The sequence below is a fragment of the Peromyscus maniculatus genome, chromosome 2, assembly GCF_049852395.1.
Source record: "Peromyscus maniculatus bairdii isolate BWxNUB_F1_BW_parent chromosome 2, HU_Pman_BW_mat_3.1, whole genome shotgun sequence".
Lineage (NCBI taxonomy): Eukaryota > Metazoa > Chordata > Mammalia > Rodentia > Cricetidae > Peromyscus > Peromyscus maniculatus.
The window spans coordinates 115,227,982-115,241,649 of NC_134853.1; the positions used below are offsets into that span (position 1 = coordinate 115,227,982).

A 13,668-nucleotide genomic window follows, 5' to 3' on the forward strand; every position below is an offset into this window, starting at 1 on the left:
TATCTGGGTGATACAAATACTACAAGACAGTAAAAGACTTGAAAGTGGTTATCTCTGAGTAGTGACAGCTGGGTATAAAAAGGACCAAACAAAATGATACTGTTCCTTTTCACTATAAGATTTGGGAGAAAAACAATGTAAATTGTAGTTCCTGATTTTGTGTTTATTAGTTTTGTTTTATGTGTGTGCATGTTTGTGTTTTTTCCTATATTCAGATTTGTTTAGTTCTGTTGTTGTTGTTGTTGTTTGCCTGTTTGTTTTCTAAAGAGAGAGAGAAAGAAGGGATGTAGAGTTTACTGGATTGGATGGTGGGAAGGATCTGGGAGGAGCTGTAGAAGGGGAAAACATGACCAGAATATATGAGAACAAAATTTTCAATTAAATAAAAACCTCAACTTGACATTACTTACAATAAATAAAATGTTAAAAATAATCTAAGTTTATGGTCAAAAGTGGTAATTCTGAGCAGTATACATACCAAGAGATTCTGACAACGAAGATGTTAATTGGGTAAAGAAAAAAAAATCACAGCTAGACTGCAGTTCACACCGAGGAGTCCTAACGAACAAAGGGTAACAGCTGTTTCATTTTGAACTGCAAGAGAAAGGGAACAGAGGAACACTTGAACTTAAGAGCTCTGTTTCACAAGTCATGTGATCTACTATATTAGAATTACAGACTACTGTAGATGCAAGAAACTGGATACACGGCTAACCATATAGTTCCCTCATTTTATGGCTATTTGGACAAGATTCCACAACTGCTCAGTATAGAATCCGAACCCTTTGTTCTTTAACCCTCACATTCATTACATCTCAAGGCATCTACTTTTCCAATCACGTGTGTGGTATGCATATGTGTGTGTTCAAGTTTATATATGTGAGGCTGGAGGTTAACATTGGTAATCTTTCATCATTCTCTGACTGAGGCAGGGCCTCTGAATCTGAACCCAGAGGTCACCTATGCAGTCTAAGTAGTTAGCTTACTCTGGTGAGCAACTGTCTCAAACTTAGAAGCAGTGGAATTACAGGTGGGATGTCACACACACACAGTATTTACATGTTTGAGGAACCCAAACTCAAGTCCTTATGTTTGTGTGACAGGTGCTTCATCCATGGACCTAAATCCCAAGTTAATAATGCATCTCAAGTACTAAATATTAAATATACCTGAGTGCTTATTGGTAACAATTAACACTTAATTTTAAAAAGGGATTCCAGTGACTGGAATGCACAGGGTTGCCTGTGATCACAGTACTTAGGAAGATGAAGCAACAGAGGGACTACCATGAGTTTCAGGCCTGCCTGAGCTAATATTAAGTTCAAAGACAGCATGAACTACATAGCAAACCATGTCTCTGGCCAATAAGGTGGCTCAGTAGGCAAAATCAAAAGCTACCACCCTCAAGACCTAATTCAATTCCCAGAACCCACTCGGTAGACAGGGATAAGTGACTCCTGGAAGGTGTCCTCTGATTCCTACACACACACTACTGAATGTGTGTTTGTCTCCCAGGCACAAAAATAAGTACATAAAATTCACTTTTAATTACAAGCTTTTTAATTAAAAACTTTTTCATCTCAAAAAGTTGACTTGGGGCTGGAGAGGTGGTTTAGTGGTTCGAGTATACACTGCTCTTGAAAAGGATCCAAGTCAGGTTCCCAGCATTCACATAAAGCTGCTCACAACTGCCTGGAACTCTAGCTCTAGGGGCTTTGCAGGCATCTGCGCGCGCACACACATATAACTGAAAAAGTAAATGTTTTATTAAAATCTACTTAATTCTTAATTATAAGATTTAAAATGTAAAAGTAAAAAGATAGCTGCCCATTTCACTAACCACACTGTCCTGTGTGGTACTGCCTGCCACCACAGAGTCTGAAGAATATGGACAACTTGGGATCAGCAGTATTGCCTGTCAACCACCTCTTCTTGAATATGAAGAAAAAGTACACACTGAGCTGATCCCTGAGGAATTCTTCCAGTTCCTTTATCCTAAAACTGGTGTAACAAGACCCTACATTCCTGGAACTGGACTTAACTTGTATTTTCTATTCCAAGAAATAAATGTAATTAACCCAGAGACCTTCTCTGCCATGTCAATAGTAGGGTTAATTGTTCTATGTGATTAAAAATCATAGTGCCTCTATTGGAGAATTTATCAATAAACTTAGTAAGCCAAAAAAAAAATTGCTCAACTAGAAGTAAAGCAAGTCACTATCAAAGGAATTCGGGATACAGCAGGCACGGAGAAGGCACAGCAAGCATTAATTCAGAAGCAGGACTACCTCTGATGCTCAGAAGAACAACATTCCCGTGGCCTTGGAGGTCACTTACCAGCAATAGCTTCACAGACTACAGGTACATGGCAAAGAAACACCTGGACAGGACATGATGTGGCAAAAGGACGAGGAGTACATGATAGACTGGGTGAAGCTTATGATGCAGAGCATCTCTCACAGGAGGGGGAGGAGGCAAGTGCCAAGTGCACTGCAGATCCGAAGCTGCCATCGCGTGACTGTATCTATCTCAACTGAGACAGCCAGAAAGAGTTCACTAAGTGGGAACTGGTCTGCGTGACAAAAATCTTCCCGTATTGCTAGCTATAGAAACTACAATGACAACGACTCATTTAGTGGCTTCAACCCATTGTCCAGTAAGGTACTTCAGATCCTTGATCTGCATCTGAAGTTGTCTGTCGATGGCTTTTGAATGAGCAATTTGCAGCAACTTGCTGGCTGACTAAAATGACCAAATTATAGGCTACACTTGTAACTAATTATACTATCTTGCAATAAATGGACAAGTAAAATGGAAAAATATGTAAAAATAATGAAGGGTGAAATTTTAGTTAAAGCACTGATCTTTTAGTTTGTAACAGGCATGGTCAAGGGAAAAAAATAAAGTTTCTTTTCCAACTTTTTATGAAAGAGAACTGAGAAATTTTAACATCCTTAAGCTATCCATATGATAGATTTACAAATGTGTTGTCCATACTGAAAATGGAAATAAAAATGTGTATTTTACTGTAATTTTCATTCCTGGTCAAACTATGGAGAATTCCCTAATTAGATAAGTGATCATGGGGCCTGGGACCTAACGTTTAACTGAAAAGTTTTGAGAAAAGACTTGTAATAATACACTGCCTAGTCATCCGAAGGAGTTGCTAGTATTCCTTTAGAAGGACACTTTACTTAGGACATCTGCTCATTAACACTGAGGACCCATCATCAGCTGCCACACAGCTCTCAAGATTTGGGTTACAGCCAGACATGGTGGCACACCATTAGCCCAGCACTGGAGAACTGGAGGCAGAAGGACAGTAAGTTAGGGCCAGCCTGGACTACAAGCCAGTTCATGTCCACAAAATAGGGGACGTGATCATGCCCTCCCCCCTAAAAAAACACATTTGGGTCATTCTCCCAGTCATGTTAAAACTATTTGACATTAAGTGGAAAACGTGGCCTTTTTTAACTTAATTACTAGTCACTCAAGGATTTCTCTCACTTTACAAAAGAATTATACATATAAAGATGTAGTTCTCACATCTTCATTTATCAATCTACTTCATGCTTAAAATCTCCTTAAGAGACATTCAGTGACTTCCCTGAGTTGGGGGTTATGTAGTAACATGAGAATTACATGTTATTTTGATATTACAACACATTTCTAACACAAAAGTTCCTATTTTTTTTTTACAGCCAATCATTTTCAGAAAGCTCTCAATACTCTGATGTGGAAAACAAGCTTTCTGGTTTTTTTTTTTTAAACCAGGCATCTAATAATCTTTAATATGTCTAGTTCATTCTTTCTTACACCCATATTCTACTTCAAATATCCTCTACAGCATATACCAAATAGAACAGACACACAAGGCTTGATGAGCAGTAACTAACACTCAGATTTTTCTACTCTTGTATATTTAATCACAGAAATGCAAACAGCTGTTTTATAATTAGTAAGCAGTAATAGTTACTCTGTACTGTTTCGTTATTTTAACATTTATGTTAGAATATTTCACTATAACTGAAGCTTGTTCACACAGAAGCCCTGACAATGAGCACACATTGCTGAAATCATAACAATGTTTCCCGGCTAAGAGAAGTATTTCATGTGACAAAGATTTCTGTGCTTCATTAAATTCGGGGGGGGGGCCGGGGATATGAAAGGTGTTCAGGAGCAATAAATCCATCTGTAATGGTTTATAAACCTGTCTTCTGTGCACCTAAAACCTCTCAAGATCAACATATAATTAAGTCAGCTGATCAAAGACAATTCCTGTAAATTGTGTGAAGAGGCTTCCTGTATTATATCACTAGAGTATGGCTTTTAAATAAAAATATACCAAGACATTTGTTATAATATAAGACAGATCCAAATTTCTATTTTAGGAAAAATTTCATTTATTTTAAGGGACCCTACCAAATTTATTTTGGTATCAAACAAGTGTAACTAGTAATGAAGCAAAAGGTATCTATAATTGTGGCAAGATGCTAATTTGTTTATTAAAAAGTATACAAAATTAGCTTAATTACAACATCAATTTATCAAAGGTTCTTAAAGTCAATTTTGCTTTTGGAAAAGTATCAAGTCTTCATATCCAGAATAACAGCCTTTTATTATTTTGATTTATGGAACTATACATCAGATCTTCAAACAACGACATCAAATGAAACCCTGTATCATAATATATTACCCTTTTCCTGAAAGCTTGGAATGTAAATGAAAATTTGTTTTTTTTTAATTGGAGGGAAAAAAATGTGAACAAAGTACCCCCAAAAGACCAAACATATGTCAGAATGGCTTTTTGCTGGAATTAAACATGAACAAATTAACTTTACATTGCTAAAAAAATAGCCTTAAGTTGAGTTTTTTCTTTATTAAAAAAGCTTTTAAAGCAATTTCAGATCTTTGAGCCTTACAACAAAACAGTTCATTAGTTTTAGCTAGGAAACTCACATTCACAAAAGGCATCCCCAAACAGTACATATCTTAAAAGTATATATATACACAAAACTAAAATTCTTAAATTGTTAACAAATCTAGGAGCAATAATTTAATATTCTATTGAAAAATACAGGTAGCCTTAAGAGAAACATGCTTGGTCAATCTTTCTTAAAGCTTTTGAGTTTGTTGCCCAAACATTTAAAAACAAAGAAAAAAATATTCCAACTCCTTCCTGTTGGCTTTTAAGATATCAATTTACAGACATAACTAAAAGAAATACCCAGGGTATCCAACTGTATTTGCCTTGAATTTAAACACACATCTATAGTGTATAATATAAAAGTAAAAAATATATATAATTTCAGCCTAAGATGAGTTTACCTAATAAGTTTTACAGGAGAAATATCACATGAGACCCGAAATAAATGTCAGATACAAAATTATATGACATGGCTTCATTCAAACACACACAAAATTCAAGTCAGAAAACTAGACTGGCTTCTATCACCAGCTTTCATGAGAGCCTTAATCGCTCTTGCCCTCATCTCAAGTTCTAGAAGTTCCAGTTGCTGTGCAGAAGGCTGAACGTCTTCTGGAGGAGGAACAGTCAGGGTGGCCGCTTTGGGTTCCTTTAGGCTAGACTCTGCCAGTCCCAGAATCTCATTCACACTTTTTTCAATATCTTTCTCCAGGTCATCGATCTGACCAGCTTCGCTCTGGCCCGTATTTTCTGGGACTTCTGGAGCAGCGGCAGCAGCGGCGGCAGCGGCGGCAGCAGCGGCAGCGGTAGCAGTGGCGGCGGCGGCGGCGGCAGCGGCTGCTTCTTCGATGCATGGGCCTTCTATATCGCTGTCATAAGCATCTGCATTTATACTGAGTACATCACTATCTTCCCCTTTGCCTGAAACAAACAAAAGAAGGGGGTGGGGGAGAACCATGTAACCCAAAGCTCTGGGTCAACATTTCCTTCTACTTAGGATGAAGGGACTGCCCTGACCTACCTACCCCACTACAGAGGCCCAAGTTCATCTGTAATCGTTCCTGCGCTCACTTCTTTCCTGACTCTTCCTTCAACTTGAAAAACAAATTCTATTTCATGTAAACCCTAGAGTAGTTTTCATTCCAACTTGGTAAAACACGGACCACTGGGAAACTTAGTCCATCATATGGAGTTCCCTTGATCAATTTTCCTAATTAAAATGTCATGATGTCTTATACCGCACTGAAGTTTATAGATTACACAATGAAGACTCATGTTGAAAACCTTTTAAATAGAGCATTATCGGGAAAATACAATTTCATCCTAGAGGATACACTTTGCTTTGTAGACTAGAAAAAGGAAAAATGTCATCATGAAGCTAGATATTCTGTACATCACTTATCCCAAATCCTCTCCTATACTTATTCAAGCACTTGGTTCTGAATCAATAAATGAATAAAATTGGCATACAAGTATTTTAATGTTATAAAACTTTGATGTCAAGAATTTAAATGTAGATTATGATGCTCAAGTAACTAGTCTTGGCCTTGGCACTGGACATTACCTAACTTTAGATATCATTTACAATTTTAAGTGCTCATTTGTTATCCTAATTTATTTATATTTTAAGTAACAAGCATGTTTTTATTTAAAAATTAATTTTCAATCATTTGGTTTGAGAATAAAACTTATATATAAAATATTGAATGGCAAATGAAAACAAGTGTTAACAGAATGAACAGAAAAAAAACAATTCTACCTCATTTGTTTTATAACAGATACTCTACTAACCTTAACCTGTATCACTTTAATTATAAAACCACTTCCAACTCCAAAATTAAAGTAGAAAAAGTCAATATATTTTTGTTGCCACAAATAGAATGTGCAAAAAAGTTGTAATTTTAATAAATTCTAAAGAGCATTTCATGTATCTCCCCAAAGAAGCAAGAATTTCCAAATGGCAAGAAAAAAATTCTTCTTACAAAATATTTAATAGAAATATTCTAACTTGAGGTAAAAACAAACATAAGAAAGCATGTGCTTTGTTGTCCAAAACCTCAAAAAAAATTTCAACATTCAGGTGGAAGATTTGGGGTCATCTACAATCAAATTGGTTTGACATCTGTGCAGAATACATGAATTACAATGTCATGAAGGTTTCCACCAAGAGAAATCCAGGAGAACAGGCGATGCATAGCAGAATTAGGATCCCTCTGAGCAAGCCCCTCAAAGGGGGAGTGACCTTAGACTTTCGGACAACGTTGAAATCATTAAGACTTTGGGAGGTCTAGAGATGTATTAAGTGTTTTGTATTATACAATGGCCATGAGTCTTTGGGGGCCATGAACAAAAGGTTAAGTATTAAATATAAAATATTACTGACAGGCTCATGTGACCTTCCAGCTGGGGGAGCTTTTATTATGAAAGGCTGTAGACATATTGCCTAGCCACAGGAGTATCTTGCCCTGACTCCCCTGTTCTTGGTTTCTGTCTTGTTCTGTTTGTTCTCTCTGCTTCCTGCCTGCCATGACAGGGACAGATTCTGCCACACACTCCCACTGCCACCATGCTGCCTTGTCTCACAGCAGGCCTGGAAATGTAGAGCTAAGTCGGCCAGACTAGGACACAATGCCTGAAACAAGACATGAGAGGAAAGACCTAATTTAACTTCAGTCCGTGGTTACATAGCAAACAGGAAGAGTAAAACAGCCAGAAGGCCAGGGACATGGTATCTCCTAGGTGACCTACTTCCAATGATGAGGCACTTAAAAGTTCCAGACCTCCAAAAAAAAGCATCCATGTGGGACTAAGGGTATACACCACAATAGTCTGCGGAGACATTTCGCACTCAAATCATAATGCATGCTCTTTATCCCTGTCAGGAGGAAGACGGCTTTCAAATACCTTTCTGGGACTAAGAAGCACAAAGTTACACAAACATTCGCTTAATCTGAATAATTCTTAAAGCCTGTTTATATGGGCTTATTTAAGAAGTAACCATAGCTAAAGAGTCACTCCCCTGAGCTTACATAGTAAAATGCTTTATAAAAATCAGTACCACTAGAGATTTAAGATCAAAATGTTCATACATTCAGTCCCAATCTCAAAGAACAAAAACCTAGTGAAGAAAATCTCTTTGAGTGTATTTCAAACATTTAAATGGACAAGAGATACAAAAGATATGCTGCTTTGTACCTTTGCTTTTCTGTCAACAATACATCTATTCTATCACTAAAGAAATTTGAGCCAGGTGGTGGTGGCGCATGCCTTTAATCCCAGCACTCGGGAGGCAGAGCCAGGCGGATCTCTGTGTGTTCGAGGCCAGCCTGGTCTACAGAGCGAGATCCAGGACAGGCACCAAAACTACACAAAGAAACCCTGTCTCAAAAAAAAAAGAGGGGAAAAAGAAGAAAAAAAAATCTGGTATTCTCTGTTCACATTCAAAATTATCAATTCCAAGTAACTTGAGTTCTCTACAACACAATATTGCTGAAGGCATTCATAGGTTGCATCTGTCCATTGTAAGTATACCATAGGTACGAAAACTTTGTAGCATTACACACCTGAAATGATTTGACATGTGCACTTTTTCACAAAATGGAAAGTAAATAACTTGTAAAAGCCATTATTTGAAGGTATCAGTATCATTTTTAGCCTCTCTACTATTTCTTAAGTTTTATCATTTCAGTAGAAACAGTCAGTAACTCACTTTTTAACATCATCACCTGAAAACATATGAACACATTTCCAAAATCATTTGCTCTCATCGTTTCTCAGCAGTGGGGACTTGTAATGGTTTTTCTTACATCTCACAAAGCAGAAAAGGCAATCTTATACATTCTTTTCAAAAAAGTGATTATCTTAAACGCCTCATTCAAAGTTCTTAAAATTGTGTGATCATGTGTTCTATCCTGTACTCTCACTCTGGGTGTGTATGTACACACAAGAGTGTGTGTGTGCACTCATTTTCAGGAAAAGTGAGTGCCAATTTAAGTCATGTAAGACTTCTACAAAGTACCACCTTCAGTTTACACCTAAACTTACAAAAGTCTTATAGTAACAATCTAAAAGGTAAATTATTTCTAGTCTTTTCAATAAAATCTAGTCACTAGGAAGAGCTGAAGCAAATAATGTGATATCTGCTTTAATAAAGCTTTATAATTACTTTTCAGAAATATGTTCAAACTTTTTTCATTACAGATATATTCATGTACCATGAATTATGATAAGAGTCCCAAAATTCAATTTGTAAGCTGTTACATACTTGGACTTCACAAAAACACTAGTACTTAAATCCAGTTAATTACTCAAGTTTTATTAAAGATCTTAAAAAAAGGTTTGATGTATGCATGATATAAACAAAGGTTATTAAAACTCAAAAAGAAAAATAAAATACAGATAAACCTGAATTAAAATATCAAACATGCAATTAAAATAATAAGAATAAAAATTCAAACTATTAACTAAAACAATAAGACTAATCAAAAATAGCACAGGGGGAAAAAAGTCAAGAAAAAAATGAAACCCAAGTTGCTGATGTTACGAAGCTGCAGAATAATTAGCTTTATTCACAGGAAACAGAGTCTGTGATATATTCCTTATATTAACTCTGCTCCTCCAGTAATACGGGTGACCCCTCATATTGCAGACCTTATAGAGCTCTTCAGAGAAAAGCAATATAAATAAAGAGTGGAGCGAACTGATTATGAGAAAGGATTAAAGGACTTAAGAACTTGGCTAGGCTACAGTGCTAGGAAGACAAAGTGTAAGCTGGGGGGTGGGGGGTCAAAAGTAATACAGAGTACAGGGACTCCCTGAGCGTTCTTCTCTCCCGGTGATGCTGTGGCCAGTTCTGTGCAATGTACATTCTATTACATTGTCCTCTGGCCCATATGCTTGCATCATTTCTCTTTTGTTCACTTCCTTGCTGTCCTCTTTCTGTCCTACCTGTTTGGTTCATATCCCAAACTCTGAACACGAGTACTAAAGAGTTTTAAATAATAAATCAATTTATCTAGACTCAGCATCTAGACAGAAATATTAATCAATCATTACTCAAACTAATCAAAGACACAGGTGAATACTCTGATTTAACAGAGAAATATTTGTTTACATTATTTGATGAGCTATAGATATGAGCATGGAATTAAAGCACAAAGGCTAAATACTTGACAACTAAACACAACACCTTATACTCCTCAAACATTTTATTGCCAAGGAGAAGAAAAATAACTAATATCCATTCAGTTTAACATATATTTCTGGGCCAAGGATTATAGGTTCCATCTCCAACACTGAGAATGCACAGAGAGAAACACACTCACAAGTAGCATACAATTGGTATAAATAAAAGGACTTTTACTATGGAATAGGAAAAGCTAAAATGTAATGCTTATATTTTACTATAATCTGTAACAAATTTCACTGCTTGAAAACTGTAAGGTTTTGTAAAATTAGGTAAAAGGAAAACATTTCATGTCACAAACTTGATTTTTCTTAAGTGTTTTAGATAGAACAGTTAATAAAAGCAAATAAACACAAAAACACTGATGACATCACATGAGTTACATCACAGTATAACTCTTAAAAGTTAAAGGTTATTTTAAGTTATGTGAGCATATTTAACCTTATAAGGTCTTACTACATTCTAGTTGTTAATTCAGTTCTTATTTGTAACATGAAAGGCTAGTCTGCCTATGAAACCTTCTGAAGGTGCATTAAAGCCAAGAGACAAAGCCTAGAAGAGGGAGTATTTACACAGCTGTCCAAATTCCTGCAAATGGCAACTAGTCATTCAGGAAATACCTAAAAAATAGCACAAAAATGTAAATTAACTGAAGAAAAGACAAGTAAATATGAGTCTTTACTAAGCAAAAAGAAAAATAAAAAACCCACAAAGAAACAACAAAGTTGTTTCCATTAAGGTCCTAGGGTTAGGGGTACAGCCCAAGAGCAGGTGAAAGGCCCTGAGTAGATCCCTGGTACTGTTAAAAAGGGAATAAAAGAAAAAAACATGAAAAAGAAAAAAGAAACAAAAACTTACAATTTCTGACACAGGGACAGAAATCAGTAAAACACCACTAAAATATTTTTGTATCAAGGAAAAATATAGAAATATATAGTTATGTACATGTATTATTATATGAGAAACAATCAGAAACAAGTGTAAAGGGTAGCAAGGCAGTAGAGCTGGCCCTGAAAGTGAAAGTGAACCGGACCTGAGGCCTGGAGAACAAGAGAACTGGCCCCACTCTTTGCTGCAGGCTGCATTGGGTGAGATAGCCAGGGCAGTACTGAAGAGCTCACCCCAGTGGTGGTGATGACAAGGGAAAGCTGGCAGGCTGACCAACCCAGCTACCACCCAGAGCCAGAAGCAGGGCTATGAGTTAGCCCACCCAACACCCACCCCATCTATGAACTGCAGGAGCATGTGAAGGGGCCGGACATACAGACCCAAAACTGCAGGAGCTCCACAACACAGGACAACAAAAGGATATCCAAGAGAATCCCAGTGCGGCCCCAGTATAGTGGTGCAGGAGAAGCCAGAGTCAGACCAATGAATGACTCCTTGCAATGAACACTTGCCAGTAAAGATGTATGGACTAAAGGGTATACTGTGTGACTCACTGGGCCACACTACAGAATCGTGTGTGTGTGTGTGTGTGTGTGTGTGTGTGTGTGTGTGTGTGTGTGTGTGTGATTGGGGGGGGGGGTGTCAGTTGTTCTTTTAAATTTTGTTTTGTTTTTGGGAGGAGGTTGCAGGGGCAGATGTGGATGCCAGGGGATGGAGAGATGAGTGGGATCGGGATGCATAATGTGAAATCCACAAAGAATCAATAAAAAGTTAAAAGGTGGGGGCGGGGGGTGGGGGGGAGAAACAGGTCAGGCATTCCACAAATTAAAAACCGCAAAGGACCAATGAATACATGAAAAAATTTTCAAAAAATTTCCAATTAAGGAAATGTAAATTTAAAAAATACTGCTTTGAAACCAGGCATGGTAGCACATGCCTTTAGCTGAAACACTCAGGTGTTTAAGGCCAGCCTAGTCTACATACTGAGGCCCTGTTACAAAAAAAAAAAAAAAAAAAAAAAAAAAAGATATTACTTTTTACTGATTAATAAAAACTAGAACTTTCAGCTTTTGTGGAACAGGAGGGAACCCAGCACATTGGCAAAAAGAAAAAATTACAAAAGTTAAGGGAACAGGCTGGAGAGATGGCTCAGTGGTTAAGAACACTTGTTGCTCTTGCCAAGAATCTGAGTTTAGTTATCAGCACTGACACCATGACTCACAATCACCCTAAACTCCAGTTCCGTGGATCATACACCATCTTCTGACCTCCACAGGCATCACATATACACACTCGTACATATAAAATTTTTAAATCTTAAAAAACAAATTTTTGAGTAAGGAGTGTGGAGAAACACCAATATCAGCCTTGGGGGGCGGGGGGCACTGAGGGAAGATCTTGCATTCAAGACCAACCTGGGCTACAAAGAAAAGTAAACCAAAGAAAAGCAAGAGATTTTGCAGCAGATAGAAACTATTCCAGAAACCTACAAGAGGTTAAAGTACAGAGTACATAGAACTATGGGGCACCCATCCCTAGTGAAACATCCATAGTATAACCCCTACATTTAAGGCTCTAGAAACATCAAGGAAGAGGAGACAGAAATATTCTAAAAGACTGAGGACCAGGAGGACTGCTGTAAATAGTATCTTCTGGACATGACAGGGAGGTTATAGCCATGAACTATCAACAATATGATTGTTGCACAAGACCACACCAATTGACATCCCATCATGAACTGGGGAAGGGCTCATAAGGTCCCACCCCTAGTTGAAGAACTATAGGCAATCACCTGCTTTAAAGTCAGTTTTCTTCAGGGACAGTCTCACAGGCTGCCCATGCTCATGTGGATAGCCCTATGCCCCTGTACACACAGCAACACTAACTGGTAGATTTTATACGCATACTCTCTGCTAGCAACATCTTAACACTTCACAATCTGTCCAAAGAGCCTGTGCTCAGCTTCACTGTCTATTTCACACATGGACATGTTGCCTAAAGCATTGCTTTTGCTTATTTAAGTATATATAAGCACAGAAAAAGATAATAAAAATATAAAGGTCCTTTTTATAAACTTATAAAGCAAACTGAATCATTATTAGTATGTTAAAAAAAAAAGTGACAGAATCACTAAACATGCTATCGTTCCCCCAAACTAAGAATATTTTGATTGAAGAAGCAGTAAAAATACTGACTATTCTACCTTCATTCTTTCCTCAAGAGATGTAAAGAAGGAGAGGGAACCCATGGTGGAAAGTTGGGGAATTATCGCCTTAAAATGAAGTTGGAAATCACCAAGTATCCCAAGGGTTTTGCTTTTTTTGGTGATTTCCTTTTTCCAGAATGATCAGAGAGAAGGCATACTTCTTATGGGGAAAGACAGCTTAGGGATGTAAAAAAGACTCTATATTAAACTCTATAAACATCACCCAAATTACAAAATATCAAAAGAAACGTGACCTCCAGAGAAGTGATTATTATGACCACATTTTAAAGAGACCATAATCATTCATCAACATAGAAGACTGGTACTGAGCCTTATTACACTTGCAATGAAAACAAAGCCAAAGACTTAAGAGAAACCAACAACAAATGGCCCCGATGAGGACAGAAAGAAAAAACAACTCAGAAACAATGTGCTTTTCTGAGGAGGAGCAGCAGGTGAAAT

At 37.2% G+C, this 13,668-nt stretch overlaps 1 protein-coding gene and 1 pseudogene across 13 annotated transcripts in view; one reads left to right on the plus strand and one right to left on the minus strand.

Annotated features, from left to right (window-relative positions):
• LOC102916787 (ATP synthase peripheral stalk subunit b, mitochondrial pseudogene) overlaps nt 1–2,537 on the plus strand; it is a 32,923-nt pseudogene extending 30,386 nt beyond the window's left edge.
• Caap1 (caspase activity and apoptosis inhibitor 1) overlaps nt 1–13,668 on the minus strand; it is a 100,693-nt gene that overhangs the window by 39,129 nt on the left and 47,896 nt on the right. For 3 of the 13 annotated variants that reach the window (XR_013049214.1, XM_006974012.3, XM_006974013.3), the window contains one exon: nt 4,481–5,848. The exons of 9 other annotated variants lie outside the window; for them this stretch is intronic. Coding sequence is in view for 3 of the 4 variants with exons in the window: in XM_006974012.3 (XP_006974074.1) it covers nt 5,424–5,848 (425 nt within the window). In the remaining variant the exon portion in view is untranslated. Of the gene's footprint in view, nt 1–4,480; nt 5,849–13,668 lie in introns of those variants that run through there. One more of the 13 variants, XM_076564509.1, reaches the window with a different exon arrangement.